Genomic DNA, 18686 nt, shown 5'->3' with positions numbered 1-18686 from the left:
ATCAAGACTACTGTTATGGTAGTCTCTGATAAATGCTGATTCATCAAATGAAACCATTATTATTGAAACCACACTGAAAAACAAGTAAATATTATTTGATTCATTAACCAATATAGTTATTGTTTAATCCCAGGTTTTGTTACCATCATTAGTGGTGCTAATGTGTAACCAGCCATCGTTACAATTGATACCTTTATGTACAACCTAATACAATCAACCCACATTAATCAGAGCTTAGTTAATGTTAAGGTAAATGTCAACACTCAATTTGGTTTTCTAGAAAACAAAGACTATATATATTTCAATAGCTAATTTGGTTAGTGGGAAACAGTGCTGAACAAAAGAAATTAGTTTACTTGAATCCTGGCTGTAGTTACCAGCTGAGTAGACTTATATAAACTCATTTTTCCATGATTCAGAAAATACAGCTTTATCTGTGTCATGGGATTGCTAAGGATTAAGTAATTCAATACACGCAATACCTTTAAAACACTGCTCAGCAGAGTTGTATCAACTGATGTATATATAATTGTTTATAAAGTGACCTAGGTTTACATATACAGATCAAATGCCACAATAACTTTTAGTATGAAAATTTTAATTTCATTTTGGGACTATACCTACTGTTCCTTAGGGGCTACTCCTGGATCAGAGCTTAAGCATCACTCTGCCATGTGCTCAGGGGATCATATAATTCAGGGGATTAAACCAGGGCACCTGCATGTAAAGCTTGTGCTCCAGTACCCTAATGTTTAATTTTAAGTCATCCTTAAAATAAATAACACATAGGACTGTTTTCGTAACTATATGAGACAGGGAATTTGGGGGGCAAACCTATTAATCCTCAGAGGCTTGGCTCTGTGCTTGGGGGGGGCTCTTCCAGAAGTGCTCAGGGTACCATGTAGTGCCACGGATCAAAAAACCAGGCCTCCCACATGCAAAGCATGAGCTACCTCTATGGCTTGGCCAAGGTTAAAAATATATTCTGGGTTTTTTTTTCCCCTGGGGAGAGAAGTGGTGCTGAGCCGTTTCCTGCACAAGGTAGTGCCATACCGTCCCCTCACGCCCATTCACCCTCTGCCACCTCCCCAACTTCCTATCCTGGAGCCTGGCTCCTAGAATCCACCAAGTCCAGAGTAGGTCCCCAGCTGCGAGCCAGGCCAGCTTTCCCCAGCGTTCCTGGGGCACACGGATGGCGCCAGCTCCCACTGGACCCCAGAGGCCCTGTTCCCCGAAGCCCAGCAGAGGCATCATGAATGTCCAGAAACCCACCTCCAGGCCAGGACACAGCAGCCCAGTCTCCCTGGGAGGGTGTCCAGGGTTCTCTGTCCACAAGCAAAACTAACCAGGCCACGGGCTTAAAAATATACTCTGAACAGTAAAGAATTCCCTGAAAATATTTTGTTTTTAAAGAACGTAAATGGATTGGGACATTTCAATAATAAGTGTGAAATATTTCTATCAACGCTCTAAATGTTGTGTATTACAAGCTTTCTACTTCAGTCCTTCCAATATCTTAAAGACAGAAGGCACTGAAACTACGCAAAATATAATATGGTTCCTGGCATAGCAGAAGTTCAAATTTGCTATTTCTTGAAAATAACTTTTTCTGTTTAACAGATGATGAAACAAGAGGCTAAGACACTCAAAAAACTTAACATGACTCCAGCATTGGTTAATATTATTAGAACCCCTGTTTCTTTTTTACCACAGTACATTGGCTCTCTAACTAGTTACTACTTTCACAAGATACCACCAATCTTTCTAGGTCTCAACCCTGACTTAAAACCATTCAACAGTGGCCAGACTGATAGAACAATGGATAGAGTGCTTGCCCTGAAGGTGGTGGACCCAGGTTCAATCCCCAGCACCGGATATAGTCCCCAGACCATTGCCAGAAGTGATCCCTTAGCACAGGACCAGAAATAAACCTTGAGCACCACTGGGTGTGGTCCAAAGGAAATATCAAACAGCACCAACAAAACTGGTGACTTAATTTTTTTTAAAAAATGGAGCCATCTGTCAAAACGCAATGAAAAGTAACATGACAATTACTAACAGAAAATGGTGTGTCAAACTTCAGAGTGGTAGTTCTTTTTTTTTTTGTAACTGCAGAGTAAACTTTGTACTTGCTACCCCAGTAAACGGTTTGCTTTGCCTTATAGCCATGTCAATTGACACAAAATAATTAACCTTATGAGACACCATATAAAAGATATTAAGGAGTCAGAAAGACAGTAGAGAGTTAAACTGTAGGCACTGCATGCAGCTACCCCTAGTTTGATGCCCAGCAGGTGGTCCCCCAAACACTGCTAGGTGCAGCCCTGAAGGAGCCAGCATCTCCGGGTGGCCTGGCCATTCCCCAGCATCACAGTACCCAAGCAGCAGACCACATTCCCTCCGCCCTTACATAGAACCATCAGCTGGACTGGCTGAGAATTGCAGGGAGGAGCTTTGAGACCTCCTGAGCACCTGAGTTCCAGCCATAAAAAGTTTAAATAATCATGTTCCTGACACACCTGGCCAAAAAAAATTAACTATATGGATTCTGACAGGAGCATTTTTTTACCAATAAGAGATTTGAGTCAAACCTCATAAAGTATAAATAATCACTGAAATTATCCATTTCTGCCCCAATTTAGGAATATACATCAATACATCACATGAATGTACTCTGCAATTAAAATTCAAAATTTGCAACTTTCAGTAACTATAATGAGATCCTCGCAAAGTATTTGAATTTCAAGGACTAAAATAGGTTGTGGAATGCTTTCAAATATTTACATCAACAATTAATGATAAGCCCAAGTAGAGCACTCCACAGTCCCTAAGGAAAAACAGCAACTAAAATGAGACAAAAACAGAAGATTAGTTCGTCCAAAGAAAATCTTATTTTTTATTTTTTATTCCACTTCATTTCTAACCTCTGTCTTTAAGGTCTTTTTCTTTGTTTTTGTCCTTTTTCAAAAATTTTTTAATTCTAATGAGTCACCATGATACAGTTACAGACTTACAAACTCTCATGATTGCATTTCAGTCAATGTTCGAATACCCATCCCTCCACCAGTGCCCATTCTCCACCACCAACGTCCCCAGTACCTCTTCCCCCAACCCCACCCCTCCCCACCCCCTGCCTCCGTGGCAGGCACATTCCCTTACTCTCTCTCCTTTTGGGTGTTATGGTCTGCAATACAGGTACTAAGTGGCCATCATGTCTGGTCCATCGTCTACTTTCAGCATGCATCTACCATCCCAAGAGATCCCTCCAACCATCATTTACTTAGTGGTCCCTTCTCCATCCCAGCTGCCTTTTCCCCCAGCACATGAGATTGGCTTCCAAGCCAGGGATCAATCCTCCTGACCCTTATCTCTACTGGCCTTAGGTGTTAATCTTATATTATGGTACTTTATATTCCACAAATGAGTACAGTCATTCTAAATCTGTCTCTTTCTGACACATTTCACTTAGCATGATACTCCCATGTTGATCCACTTGTATGCAAATTTTATGATTTCATCTTTTCTAACAGCTGCATAGCATTTCAATGTACAGATAGAACAAAGTTTCTTTAACCAGTCATCTGTTCTTGGGCACTAGGATTTGTTCCAGATTCTGGCTATTGTAAATAGTGCTGTTTAAGACCCTTTTAATGGTGCCTTTGTACACAGTCTGTTTCTTACTTTACCTAAAAAAGAGGAAGGAAGGAAGGAAGGAAGGAAGGAAGGAAGGAAGGAAGGAAGGAAGGAAGGAAGGAAGGAAGGAAGGAAGGAAGGAAGGAAGGAAGGAAGGAAGGAAGGAAGGAAGGAAGAAGGGAGGGAGGGAGGGAGGGAGGGAGGGAGGGAGGGAGGGAGGGAGGGAGGGAGGGATCCTCTGAGCATTTCCTGGTATGGCCCAAAAAGCCTAAAAAAAATTATCAAATGGTAAATGAAGGACTGGAGCAACAGCACAGCACTAGGGCATTTGCCTTGCACGAAGCCGACCAGGGTTCAATTCCCAGCATCCCATATGGTTCCCTGAGCACCGCCAGGAGTAATTCCTGAGTGCAGAACCAGGAGTAATCCCTGTGCATTGCTGGGTATGACCCAAAAAAGAAAAAATGGTAAATGAGAGTCCCCTGCTTACAAATGGAATCTAAAATATATGGTCAAATATGAAAAGAGGCATTAATAGTATTTATTTCTATTCTGGCTTTGAACTGTTTGTTTTTATCACTTATAATTCACAATACAAATGATAACTCACTGGTCAGTATAAGTCTTGTTATTGCACCTTATTTAGCCTAGTTAACCTTGTGCCTATAATCTTTCTCTTCCTAAACGTTTAGGGTACCAACGATCATTCCAAGTATTTCAGAGGGCTTTTCCAACCAGACTTTTTTGTTTTGTTTTGTTTTTGTTTTTTGGGTCACACCTGGCAATGCACAGGGTTCACTCCTGGCTATGCACTCAGGAATCACCCCTGGTGGTGCTCAGGGGACCATATGGGATGCTGGGATTAGAACCCGGGTCGGCCGCGTGCAAGGCAAACGCCCTACCCGCTGTGCTATCGCTCCAGCCCCAACCAGACTTTTTTTTTAAACATAAACTGACTGCATAAGTTTTCTACTTTAATAAATTTAATCCACTCTGTCAAGCATAGGGATGAAAAAGAGCAAACAGTGCAACACGGGAGAGCTAAAACTACACCTACTATCGTATAGGAAAGCTAAAACTACATTAATGTGGCAAGTACTATGCATAATATTTAAGAGTTTTAGGAAGTACAGGTAAGCTATTCAGTTTTTGCCTTCACTAGTAGGGGAAAAAAAATCAAGAAAATGCATTATAAAATTGCAACACTAGAAAAAATATTTTAAGTTCATCCCCACAACATTTTGTTTGGGTTTTGGGGCCACACCCAGTTGTGTTCAAGGGGCAATACTGCTATCAAGTGAAAGAAGATAAAAGCTTATTGAGGGGCTGGAGTGATAGCACAGCAGGTAGGGCGTTTGCCTTGCACGCGGCGGACCCTGGTTCAAATCCCAGCATCCCATATGGTCCCCTGAGCACCGCCAGGGGTGATTCCTGAGTGCATGAGCCAGGAGTGACCCCTGTGCATTACTGGGTGTGACCCAAAAAGAAAAAAAAAAAGCGTATTGAATCTAAAAACTGCAAAACAAGACTGAAGGAATAGAACAATGTGTAGGGCATTTGCTCTTGCCTTGCAGGCAGCCAACCTGGGGCAGACCTGAGTTTAATCCAGGTACCACATGAAGGAAGAGGCAGGATTATGCCCCTGAGCACGCTGGATAGCCCCTAAATGAAAACAAACCCTACCCCCCTACCCACAAAAATGGTGCAAAGTAATCAGGAAGAACAAATTAACAACTATATTACCTTACTTGGTTTAATCATTTATGCTTCCTATCACTGACCTTCCCTTCCGTGCCACTTCTTTTTTTTTTTCGTTTTGATTTGGGACCACACTCAGCAGTACTCAGTGCTTATTTCTGGCTGAGCTTAGGGATCTGTCTGTCTGTCTGTCATCTGGTTGCTCATCAATTTGTTCGAGCGGGCACCAATAACGTCTCTCATTGAGAGACTTATTGTTACTATTTTTGGCATATCCAGTACACACGGGTAGCTTGCCAGGCTCTGCCGCACAGGCTCGATACTCTCGGTAGCTTGCCGGGCTCTATCACTTAAAAAAAAAAATAGCTACATGTAATGTTCTGCAGTTTGTTTTGGGAGCTGGAGGAAGATTAGGACCACATCCAGAGGTACTCAGGGATCACTCCTGAAATGCTCAGAGGACTATGAGATAGATGCCAGGGACAAAACTCGGGTCAGCTGTGTGTAAGGCATATGTTCTATCCACTATACTATCACTCAGGACCCAAGTAACGCTTTTTTATAGGGGCCTCTCTACAGTGCTTAAAAGGCCCAAGGGTGAAGAAATCTGGCAGTGTTCAAGGACCATCAGGGGCTATGCCCAGAATGCTGGAAAAATGACTATACAATGCCAGGAAGTCAACTTGGGGCCCAGCACACAGGAAGGATGCACTGGACCCCAAAGAGCTGCTTTCAGTCTCCCCAGAGTCAACAACCCCTGTAAAGATCTTTGTTTTTAGGTGGTGCCAATGATGAACCCAGGAGCTCAAACATAAGAAAGAAGCAAGCATTCTACCACTAAGCTACACTACCATGTAACTTTTTTTTAATTTTATTTTTATAAAGTTGTTCACGGTGATTTATTACATTCAATAGTCCAACACCAATCCCACTACCATTACACCTTCTCACCACCATTATTTTCAATTTTCCCAACCACCACCCAAGCCTGCCCCAGTAGCAGGCCGTAAGACTTCCTTAGAAGCAAGTGTGTGAAGAAATATTGTATCTTACCCTGGAGCAAATAAGCCCTTGTCTAAGTGATTACTAACATATTATTATAGATTAAGCCTTGTGTGTTAAGAGTTTCTTCATTGAGATCGACTGCCTTCTACTTGACAGCCCATCCAATGTGGTGTGCTACTCCTGGCATATCAGATGTCGTTCCAGGAACCCTAAAATTTTGAATGGGGTGATACAACTGTAGTTCAGTTTTAAACTTTTTTTTTTCTTTTTGGTTCACACGCGGCAATGCACAGGGGTTACTCCTGGCTTTACACTCAGGAATCACCCTTGGCGGTGCTCAGGAGACCATATGGGATGCTGGGAATCGAACCCGGGTCGGCCGCGTGCAAGGCAAACGCCCTACCCACTGTGCTATCACTCCAGCCCCACTGTAGTTCAGTTTTTAACTGGATGGTGACTTTGAGCTCCAGAAGCAACTCTGCAGCTTGTTGCTCTCTCTGAGGTATATTTATGAGTCTCTGGATTGTGGCTGATTAATGAGCTTCTATGGCACCAGAGGCAGTTCATGGCTATCCTACCATGTAACTCTTTAAGAGCACATAGTATGGGATATCACAATGAAAAACTTATTTCTTTCCAGAACAAATAATAGTTTATATGGAAAAAAGGCAATAATATGAAATACAATCATTTCATATTGTAGAATGATCTATGCCAGCACAGAATTATCTATGCACTCAAGAGTAGCCTATGTATTTTCTTATTTACTTACTCTCTGTTCAAATCCAGACGTATGAATAAAATGCTTATCATGTTCATCAATTAAAAAAAGGTTTGGCCATAATGCCCAAAAGTAGAGAGAGAGTATGGGGAATACACTCTGCCATGGAGACAGTGGGAGGGTAGGAAAGGTGGGAGTACACTGGGGATATTGGTGGTGGGGAATGTGCACTGGTGGATGGATGGATGTTTGATCATTGTGTGATTGCGACTCAGACATGAGAGCTTGTAACTATATCTCACAGTGAATCAATAAATTTTAAAGCACTGAAGCACTGTCGTCCTGTTGTTCATCGATTTGCTCGAGTGGGTACCAGTAACGTCTCCATTGTGGGACCTGTTATTGTTTTTTGGCATACTGAATATGCCACGGGTAGCTTGCCAGGCTCTGCCGTGCGGGTGGGATACTCTCAGTAGCTTGCTGGGGTATCTCTGAGAAGGATGGAGGAATCAAATCCAGGTCGGCCACGTGCGAGACAAATTCCCTACCCGCTGTGCTATCACTCATAAAAAAATAAAAATAAAAAGGGGTTGGGTGGGAGAGATAATATAAGAGTTAAGGCAATTGCCCTGCACACAACCAACATGGTTTTGATTCCTGGTCCCCTTGAGCACCGCCAGGATGATGCCAGAATAGAACCAGGAATAAACTCTGAGCACAGCCAGGTACAGCACACTTTCCACCTCTCCTCCAAATTAGAAAAATTATCCCCTCATAGACTTGAAAGCATTTTATAAACAAAATCTTCCAAAATTTGAATATGCATATCTTTGCTTAAACCAATAAAATGGAGTTTCTTTTTAAGATCACTTATTTTAGAGTAATTTTACTGATAGCACATGCCCACAAACACAGGCAAATAAGCAGACTAAGTCTGTGAGGTCAGAATTTGAAGTGACAGTGCCCCAACAAATACCAGTCTTAAAGAGTGACAAATTCTGCTTAGCAAATCATTTTTGCCCCAAGTAACTACCTAATTTTCAAACAAAATCTTTAATCTGTTAAGGGTTTACGGTTTTGTTTTGTTTTGTTTGACAGGGCCAGAGAGAAGGTACAGCGGTACGGTGCTTGCCTGCCTTACACGCAGCCAACCTGGGTTCAGTCCTTAGCACAACACGTGGTCCACTGAGCCTAAGGGGAGAGATCCCTGAGCAGAGACAGAAGTCAGTTCCCATCCCCACCAGAAGTCCTATCCGGTGTGGCCCCAAAAAATAATTTCAACTTTTCTACTGTTTTAAATAAAAACACTATGTATTAAAACATGGTGAGTAGACTGTCCCCAATTTACAGGTACTGTTGTAAAAGCAATGTATCCATCTAATGTCACACAGCTCTTAAGTGACTAAACCAAGAATTACTCCCAGAAAGCTAAGATTTGGTTTCTTCTAATCCTGGATTTTTCCTACTACAAGGAGGTTATCATTTCATTCTACTATGAATACCTGGAGTTGTTTTATAATAAGAGGAGGCTCCTTTGATATTGGATAATTTCTAATAAAAAAATGTAAATGTGCAACTAAAGTAACATTATGTAATATTGTTAGATAGCTAAACTAGTCTACCTTTCCAAAATTTACTTAAGTGAAGATGATATTCTTTTAAGGGCTGCCACTTGAATTGGATTTTACTAACACTATGTGAGTAAACCAAATTAAAACACAGAAAACTATCTTTACCTAAGGAAGTGACCTGGTCTGCTATGAGTACAGCTTCAGAAGCCTAAACCTCAAAAGAGCCAAGCCACCTATCTTGATGGGAAAATTAAGAGATATACTTACTCATTTTGCAGTGCCAGTGATTAAACCCAAGCCGCACAGATGCAAGACAAAACCTCTACCACTGAGCTATATTCAGCGCCTTCTGGGGGGGAAGATTAGGGATGGGACAGATGAGGCTGGCTAACTCAAGTATATTGTCCTTTGAACTACGTATTTCTTCAGATAAATATCCTTTATTAAAAACACTAGCTGTAAAACTACAGATGTCACTTGTCACTGCAATCACCATGACACCACACTAATGACCTCAAAATAACTCATGAGAGTCAGACTTCAGCTACCTATACGGAAAATCAAAATTCTAAAAGTGAAACAAGCTGCCTTCAAAAGGATTCTTCTCAAGAAAATAGGGAAGATAAAATTTAAGGTCTTGACCAATACTGAAGATAAAAAAAAGTAATCAAGTATCTTATAATCTACCAGTACTGGACCAAAAAATAATTCTGTATGAACTTGGTTCAAGTCACTTAATATCTGTGCTCAGCTGATGAGATATATAAAATAAGTTGGAATTATGTTTTTTAAAGTAACTTCCAATTGTAATTGTCAATTTATGAGTTACTAAAAATGACTCCCCAGGGCCAGAGAGCTAAGGCCACTGGATTCCATCTCTGTCTCTCAACCTAAATGCCACCCCAAGTTCAAAAACTCTCAAATCTTCAACCAATTTCTCTTCCAGGTGATACTGCTCTTTTTCAGGCTAAACTAGGATCTAATTCATGCTTTTAGAGAACTTCATTTAAATAGTAATTAGCAGCACAGTTTGTTAAACACAGCTCATGTACAGCTATTTAGTGGCTAAATAGATGCCTGTGGTTTTAATATAAACATAAGGCAGCAAAGAGATGTTATGACTTGCCATTAAAACAAAATTAAAACAACTGTTAAATGAAAAAAATTAACATTGGAGATATCACAAATAAAAAGGCTCAGTGAAGTTCAAAAAATACACATTCAATCTTAATTTTAGTTTTAAGTGAATTATAAATATTGTCATTTTTCAAATTAAATGCAATGTATTATTAAAGTATTCTAAGAGCACTGGTTAAATATCTGAATAAGTTCTTTCATTCCAAAATGTTATCTCTGCCAGATACCATCTCCAACATCCTACTTGAACTATTTTATAGACCTAAGTTTGTGTTTGCTGAAAAGCCTAATTTTATTTTGAAATTCAATTCTCACATAATAGAATGTAATGATTCTGTGTTCCTTTCTTTCTAGAATATAACAACAAAAGAGATTTTACTATCTGAATAGTTGAAATAATTTTGCACTTTCAATGTAACTAGTCACCTAAAAGTATATTCAAAATCCTATGGTTTCGAGATGATATTACCAAATGCCCTTCAAAATAAATGAACTAATTTACACTTCAATCTGAGTTTATTTCCCGTATCTTAAGCAGGACTTGGTTTAACATCTTCCAATCATGGAGTGAAAACATTTTCATCAGTTTAATGGAATACTTCCAATACTGTATCCTGTACGAATTACTTATTTTCTAAAGAGCATATATATGTGCTATCATTCCTGGCATCCATTCCTAGTCCTTCTCTGTATTTTTCTAACCAAATAATAAAAATGCCCAAACAAAAAGTAACTAGAAAATGCTGCCTCTTGACTATTCCCTAAGATAAACTATAAACTGTGGACTTCCAGCAAAGTTTGGCACACTTGACAGGAGACAGTCTGATTAAAATGTCCATGTTAAACAAGCATGGCATCAGGTTAATCCAAAATCAGGAATGCAATGCATGCTTATAATGCTCCTTGTTTGGGGAGCAGGCTGAGAGGAAAAAAGCTGGTATTTTGAAATTCAAAACTTCTGAATTTAAAACAGTAAGCAAAATAAGTTGAAATGAGGGGGAATGAATACTCGGGAGGTACATATTGTGAAATTGTGATATACATGGAGATAAACATAAGACTTGAGGTTAGACGAGATCTGAAATAGTACCAAAGAAAAATGAATCAAAGCTGAAAAGATATGCCGCTGAGAAGGCACACAGTTGGGAAAGAATAAAGCCGTGGGTCTCAGGGTTTACCCACTAAGCAACCCCCCGAAAAAGCATGGAAATCAATTTTAAAACATAAAAACAAGGTTTTCCATAATTTTGAAATGAAAGAAATAAAATTAATGAAGAGTCCTACAGGGAAAACTGAGCAAATATTACACCTTTTTCCCCCAAGAACCTAAACCAAAACTGATGTTAGTTGCTGATAGCAAGCCTAGGATGGACAACACTAGGCTAAAATCGCTATGGGAAGAGATAAAGTTTGTTTATATCCCACCTTTTTCCAAAAGGTAATATGATAAGGTTAATAGAATATAAAGTCAGATCAAGGAAAGGAGAAAAGCAAATATCCCAAATATGCGAACTAATAAAACTGCTGTGGTTAGGTATTAAATTCAGTCTGAGTTTATGAATAAACAAAGTGAAAATGGTAAACAGTACAAATCAGAATTTCATAATAGTAAAACAGCTTCTCAAATATTTTCTGGAAAGCAATAAAGGCACTTGTCATGTCAGCCTAAAATCTAACATCCTAGTGAGATTTACAATAAATAAATCAATTTTGTTCTTATTAATAAACTTGCGTAGCATTTAACATATTCCAAATAATGTTCTAAGTCCTTTATGAAATGTTAACTCATTTGAATTTCACAAGGCTCTTCTTTTAACAATCCTTTTTAAAAACCTGGCAATGTCCTGTGTGCTGGCATTCCAGGTGGCTTGTTGATTGAGGGATGACCTATGATTTTGGAAGCTGAGGATAACAGGATCAAGGGAAGCTTTACCACACTGAAGAGATAGAATTTTAATAACACAAAGGAAAAATGGGAAGAGTTAAAAGAGAAAAGCTACATTTGGAAATCAGATCACTCGGGAAACAATCTCTGAAGTCAAATTTTAAAATATTTTCCAAAACTTGAGGCCCGTAATCTTCACTTAATATGCAAACCCGAGACAGTTGTGTTCAACCTTAAGTTAAGCCCCAAGGTTACAATATACTTGCTGCTGAACCAGTCCATTACTTCAAATTTGGTTGCCAAAAACAAATAAAAAACTTTGTGTAACCTAAAGTAAACAAGTATTGGCTATTTAATTGACCAGGGCATCTGAGTAAATATTCTCGAGGGATTCCTTCCTAGATTGCTTTCCTTGTGAAGCTGGAGGATACAGGGCAAGACTTTTTTTTATGTGGCCCTACCAGTAAAGTATGTTAGCCTAAATAAGACTTTGAAAGTTACTGCTATGTGGTCTTATTTAGAAAATCACCATGCTGGAAACTTCTGGAAAACACGTAAATCACAAAAGCAGATCGATCTGACAAAAGTGGAAACGGGACCTGAGAGCATCAGAGACAAGAAAACACTTTGCAAGAGAAAGCAGTTTCCACTCTAGGAGTGGTATCTTGGCGGTTAAGGTGCTTGCCTTGCAAGGCAGACCTAGGTTGGATCCCTGGCAACTCAAGGGCACTGGTGGCAGAGCCCACCAGGAGTGATTGCTGAGCTCAAAGTTAGTTGTAAACCCTGAGCACCTCCGTGTGTGTCCCCCACCTCCAGCCCCCAGCCCCAAGAAAAGAGGGCAACTTTTAAATGACGGTAGGGTACATGCAATTTCAACCATGCACTCACTCTAAGCACGTGCTTAAACTCTTGGCATGCCAGGTAAACCAGATGGCGTGCAAAGTAAAAGGGGTGTCAAGTGAGATTAAGATAAGGCATAAAAAACATTCCAGAGTTAAAAAAACACAAAGTTGGAAATTTGGCAAGTCTAGGTTCTTTAACATGAAAGAAACTGAATTGGTCCCGAGATGTTAAATGGCCTGCCGTGGCCACAGGCTACTCTGTGGCACAAAACCATTATTAAAGAATACCCAAAAGAATACACAAAAGTGTGCAGCTCACCAAATTGAAAAAAAAAAATGCAGTAACACTTTGTGCTTGGGGGGGAGGGGAGAAGACACTTTGGTTGGGACCCTTATAAAAAGGTGCCATTTCCACTAAAGGGAAACCACTAAGCAAGTCTAAGGTTTAAAGTAGCATCATGACATTTCCAGTTTGACTTAAGGTCCTTCGGGACTGGAGACACTAAGTAAAAAGGGGAAGCACCGGGTCAGAAATACTGTAGCGCAGGAAGAGAACAGAAAGGTCCATTTCTAACCTCCCCCCTCCCTATTCCTAAAATGAAGAGTCGTTCAAGTTCATACACAAGATAAGCCACAACCCCGCTTCCCAGGCTGTGAAAGAAAAACCAATTTGGTATTGAGGCTCACCCGCCCGGCAATAAGACACGAGGAGCTCGCATCCCACCACGACATGGGGAGATTCTCGATTCAGATCTTTTCCCTCTCGGCCACTCTCTCTCTCTCTCTCTCTCTGCCTCGTATCCCACCCCACCCCACCGCCCCACCTCGCCCTTCCCATCCTACACACCCGACTGATCTCACCCCCCCACCCCCACCCCCCGAAGCAAGGGCACACAGGTGGGTCTGCACCGCGCGCCCCATCCTCGCCCGTCCGCCACGGAAGCCCCGCGGAAGCCCCACTTCCGGTGCCCCAGATGGCTGACACTCACGCCCCGGGCCCGCCGCCCCGGCAGTGTCGGGAGGGCGACGCGGCCGGAGAAGAGGGCAGCGAGCGATTGAGCCGGCCGGGCCGACCGGGGGAGAAACCCGAGCCTGGAAACGCGTCGGGCCAAGGCGCGCACGGGCTCAGCTCCCCGCCAGACTCCCTAAATGTCACTGGGCTGGGGATGTCGGGGCGGCATCTCCCGCGACGCCGGGAGGGCGGCCAGGCGCTGCAGTGCGTGGGTGGGTGGGTGGGAGCGTGGGTGGGGTGCGAGGGGAAGGGATCTGCTCCCGGCTCCGGACGCCAGCAGCGCTCTCCCGCGGGGGGCCCCCCGAGGCGCCCACGGCGGGGGCGGAGAAGGGAAGTGCGGGCCGCGCCGAGGGGCGCGGGCGGGGCCGGGCCTAATCACATGGCGCAGACGGCGCAGGCCGCCCCGCATCTCTTTCTTTCTCTTTCTCCAGCCTCCGCTCCCCGCCCGCCCCTGCGCCCGGGCCCGGCGTCACGCACACCGTGGGGCTCGCACACACGCACACTCACACTCACACACTCACTCACTTTTCGCCCGAGGCCGCCAGCTCCTTGCCCTCGCTGTTTCCGAACCCGTCCGTCTCCCCGGAGCCGTCCTTGGGGCTGGACGCCGCCGGCGGGGTGGCGGACGGCGACGCCCCGGGCGGTGGCTGCTGCTGCTGCTGCTGCTGCTGTTGCGGCGTCGGCGACGTGCCCCCCTTGCCCAGCTCCTGCAGGATCTCCGAGGGCGAGCTCGAGAGGCCCAGCGCCAGCGGCCCCGCCGGCCGGCCACCCCCGCCCCACCACGGGTGGAGCCGCGCGGCGGTCGCCGGGCCCGCGGCAGCCCGGCCCCCGGCCCGGGGGCGCCGGCAGAGGGTGGCCAGGGGCTGCGCCCGCCTCAGGGCCGCGCCGGCGGCGGCGGGCGGCCGCAGCAGCAGGTCCCGAAGCATCGCCGAGCTTCGCAGCCGCATCATGCCGCCGGGCTCGTCGGCGCCCGCTCGGGGAAGGGAGGATGCTCCAAGCGTGGGCGGCGGGCTGGCCTCCGGGAACGCGGTCTCCTGGGGGTGCCCGGCGGGAGGGCCACGGACCAGGGGAGGGGGGGGCTACGAATGTGGGTGTGGTTCCGGCTCGGGCGCCAACTTCCGCAGCCTCCGAGGCTGCCGCTCCCCGGCTCCTCAGGGCAGCTTCTCTTCACACCGCCGAGGGCTCCGCACTGAGACTGAAGCGCCGGGGAGGGCCAGAGACATTCCGCGCTTACACTCCGGGGGCGGGAGGACGCCTGCGACCTGCCCCCTTTGCGGGGCTCCGATTGGCTCCGACCATCGACCTCTCTCCTGATTGGTGTGTGAAGCAGTCAAATTCCTCTCCGCGGCGGGTGCAAAGGAGAGCGGGCGGGCGGGGGGACTGGCGGGGAGCGGCTGGGGCGGGGACAGGAATGAAACTGACGTGTGAGGCGGGGGAGCCAGGCCGGGCTCCCGGGTAGCCCTTTCCCTCTCGCTGCCTCCACCCCGAGGCTGTCCGAGTGGACGACTGCGGGGGTCCTGGGGTCTCGTCTCCTACGAAAACACGCACAGGGCCTTCTCCTGTTCGGGGAGAGTGGCGTGCTAGATCCCGCGGCGCCGAGGGGTGGACGGTCCTGGGGTTGGCCGGACCTGACCGCCGGCCGGCAGCCCGGGCCGTCGAGGCGCAGCACCACTGAGCGTGCGGCTGGCCCCCCGCGGTCGGGTCGAGACCCCGGGCTCTGCCGCTGGGGGGCCGTAGTTCCCCGAAGGCAACCCCAGGCAAGCCTCGCTCCCCCTCTCAAATGTTACATTTACTTGAAACTTTCCACGGTTGGCGACTACCCGGAGGAGAAGTGTTTTGGAAAAAATGAGCAAAATCCTCTCAGCTATGCGATTTGGAGGGTTGGAGTTTTCCGGGGGGGGGGGGGGGGGCGGGGGGGGAAGGACGGAGAAATTCCAAAATGTCTGCTTTCTTTCTTTTTCTTTCCTTTCTTCTCTTTCTTATTTGTTTAGTTAATTTATTTTTTTAAAAAGAAATGACTGTTTTCCATGTTCGCCGATCTTCTTAGAGATGCTTGGAGAGGAACGGTTCCCTTGCACACTAGTTTGCTTTAGCGAGAGTTAGACCCGTCGACTTGAAACGCTGCTGCATCGTTTTAAAATAGAAGTAGGTGAATACTGGTTCTCCACATCGTTCCCGTTTAATATCACTTGATCCACTTATCCTTCCGGACGTGTGAAAAATCAAAAGGAGCCGAGATTCTGAGTATATATATATATATATATATATGTATATATATATATTCCATTTCAGGACAAAGATGTTTTGGTAATTTTCCGAGTCAAAGTGAAGGGAATTTTTATGAAATAGGAAGGGTGTGTATCAGGTGCGTCACTAATCACCATATTTGTAATCTATGAATCTCTGAATACTGTAGTAGATTAATAATTAGGAAATCTGGCTGTACTTACAGGTTCTGTGACCTTTGGCATGTCAGTTTTGCCATGTTTAAATTTTTTCATTGTGCTCTTTAGCAGAAAGAGCATGGAAAAATCTATCATGTGTAAAACAATCACCTCAGTAATAAAAGAAAGGTAAGGCAGATAAGACAATTGCAAATTATTTCAAGGCTATTACTAAATATTATATTCAAAGTAATGTATTCAGAAAAAAAAGTCAAACTCTGGAGGAAATGCAACATACACCACTTTAGCCCAATCTTTCCAGTCTGACTTATTAATGACATAAACTTACACAGAGTACATTCTAGATACAAGCTACCAGTCTTGACTGCTTCCTTTTCCTCAGCCATATCCAAGCTTTTGACAAATCCAATCATTATTTTCCTCCTGATTTTTTTTCTTAGTTCTTCCAGGAAATTAAGAAAATACTTAATAGTTTAATATACAAATCAAGCCTAGTAAAAATAGTATTCTTAAAGTTTTTACTTTGAGAAATGAGATGTTCTTTCAACATTTAGAAAATAATCTTAACATTTAGAACTTGGAGTCAGCTGAAATTTAACTCCTTATGAAAACATTATAGACAGCAAATTGGAGCTACTATAACAAGAATAAAAATGTAGCTCAATACTTGTGTTTGAGTCTTACTCTAAATTTTAATCTTTAATCCCGTTCCTCATCGATTTGTTCGAGCGGGCACCAGTAACGTCTCTCATTGTGAGGCTTACTGTTACTGTTTTTGGCATATCCAAAACGCCACGGGTAGCTTGCCAGGCTCTGTCGTGGGGGCGAGATACTCTCAGTAGCTTGCCGGGCTCTCCAAGAGGGGTGGAGGAATCAAACACTGGTCGGCCGCGTGAAAGGCAAACGCCCTACCACTATCACTCTAATTTTTAAAATCAAATAAAAGAGAGCTGGAAAGATAGTACAATGAGGGGGTGATTTCCTTGCATACAGCCACCTAAGTTTGATCCCAGCATCCTGTATGTTCCCCAAGCAACACCAGGAGTGATCCCTGAGCACAGAGCCAAGAGTAAGCCTTAGAAACAGGAGTGGCCAAAAAAACTAAGTAAATAAAATAGAATACTCAGAATAGCTTGGAAGCATGTGCTGAAGGGTAATTGTCATTTCTATTAAGTTCATTGTTTACCCAAAATAGCAGATTAAAATAAAATCAACCACTATGAAAGCTTTTTCTTTTCCAGTGCCAAGTATCAAACCCAGGGCCTCATACAAGATGCAGCTTACTGACCTATATCTCCAATTCTATAAAAGCATTTTATGCATAATAATACTCCATCAAAATATCTATCAACACGTAGAAAATGATGCTGCAGGTTAACTGGTGGATGTATCATCATAATGACTCTCAGACTTCTTCACTACGAGATAAACACAGCTAGTTGTGGTCTCGTAGCCATTGAAAGAGTAATCAATCTTCACAAGAAAAAACTGCAAGGGGCCTGAGCAGTAGTAAAGCGGGTAGGGCATTTGCCTTGCACTCAGCCTCCAAACCGGGCATCCCATACGGTCCCCCAAGCACCTCCAGGAGTAATTCCTGAGTGCAGAGCCAGGAATAACCCCTGAGCATCACCGAGTGTGACCCAAAAAGAAAAAAAAAATACTGCAAGTTTTGCACTTTGTTTTTGTTCTAACTAGAAGAATAGTTCCTGAATTTCCTTTTCAAGATTAAGAAAAGCTAATGTTTCGTGATCATAATGTAACCTTTATATAAGTTCCAGATTTTTCCTTTGTAAAAACTGAAAGGTTATTTCTAATAGAGCTAATAAAAAATAATTCTCCATTGACTAACAATTTAAAAGATTTACATGTGTTTTATTCGAAAAGTTTCTATATAGAGAACAGAGAAAGATTCAAGAAAACTTTAAGCAGGCTTCTGCTATTACTTCCCTTTCTTGAGTTGGTTTCCTGCCTTAACTGGTCAACTACTAGCCTCCCTGATAACATGACTTTTTAACCAAAACTAAATGTAGTGCTGTAATAGTATAAAGTATTATATATCTCATCTATATCGTGAGAGTAATACTAGAGTCCTACAGAGTTGCTGTTAGGATTAAATGACCAATGCATATAAAATACTTAAAATAGTTTTAGCACTTTGTGTTAGCTACTATTATTTTCATTTGATTAGTGAATAATTTTTGTTTGGCAATGTGGTTAGTTGTCACATCTATTATTAAAAAGCCAATCTGGGAGTTGTTTTAAAACATATAATCATAAAATACCATTTAAGAAGTTAACTTTTCAAAGTGAGATTGTGTATGTTCTTCAGTTTTAGAAAACAAACCAATAATTTCTAAAGTATCTTAAAATAGAGACTACTGTAGAGATGTCAGGTTAAGCAAAGCTGGGCTCAGTGCCCAAGGTACCAGCTAATTACAAATTTTAAAACTACTAAAGAAAGAATAATTGCTAGGGGGGCAAACTGTCTTGAATGTGAATGGTATATGCTATTAAATCTAAAATCTATCATTTGCCATTTATGTAAAGTAATCCTTCATTCCTTGCAATCTGACTCAAAAGATCTTCAAAACATTTAAGAGAATATTTGAATGATCTTGTTTAAAATACTAGCTGTATGAACTTCTGGAAGGTCTCCTGGTGGCTAAAATAGGAGAGGGATGGAGTGACTGAAATAGAAGTGGATGGAGGGCAGTTATTTTCTTTCATTCAGAGTAATTTGGTAACAGTTCAGTTTATAAGTTAACATTTATGCTTAG

General features: G+C 43.1%; 1 protein-coding gene across 2 annotated transcripts in view; it reads right to left on the bottom strand.

The window, feature by feature from the left end:
- GLS (glutaminase) overlaps positions 1–14718 on the bottom strand; it is a 74447-nt gene extending 59729 nt beyond the window's left edge. The window contains exon 1 of one of the 2 annotated variants that reach the window (XM_055122794.1): positions 14030–14718. In XM_055122794.1, coding sequence (XP_054978769.1) covers positions 14030–14454 — 425 coding nt within the window. In that variant the 5' untranslated portion in view covers positions 14455–14718. The remainder of the gene's footprint in view (positions 1–14029) is intronic. The other variant, XM_055122793.1, reaches the window with a different exon arrangement.
- Positions 14719–18686: the final 3968 nt, after the last annotated feature.

The sequence above is a fragment of the Sorex araneus genome, chromosome X, assembly GCF_027595985.1.
Source record: "Sorex araneus isolate mSorAra2 chromosome X, mSorAra2.pri, whole genome shotgun sequence".
Classification (NCBI taxonomy): Eukaryota; Metazoa; Chordata; class Mammalia; order Eulipotyphla; family Soricidae; genus Sorex; species Sorex araneus.
This window is presented reverse-complemented; position numbering and strand designations above follow the sequence as displayed.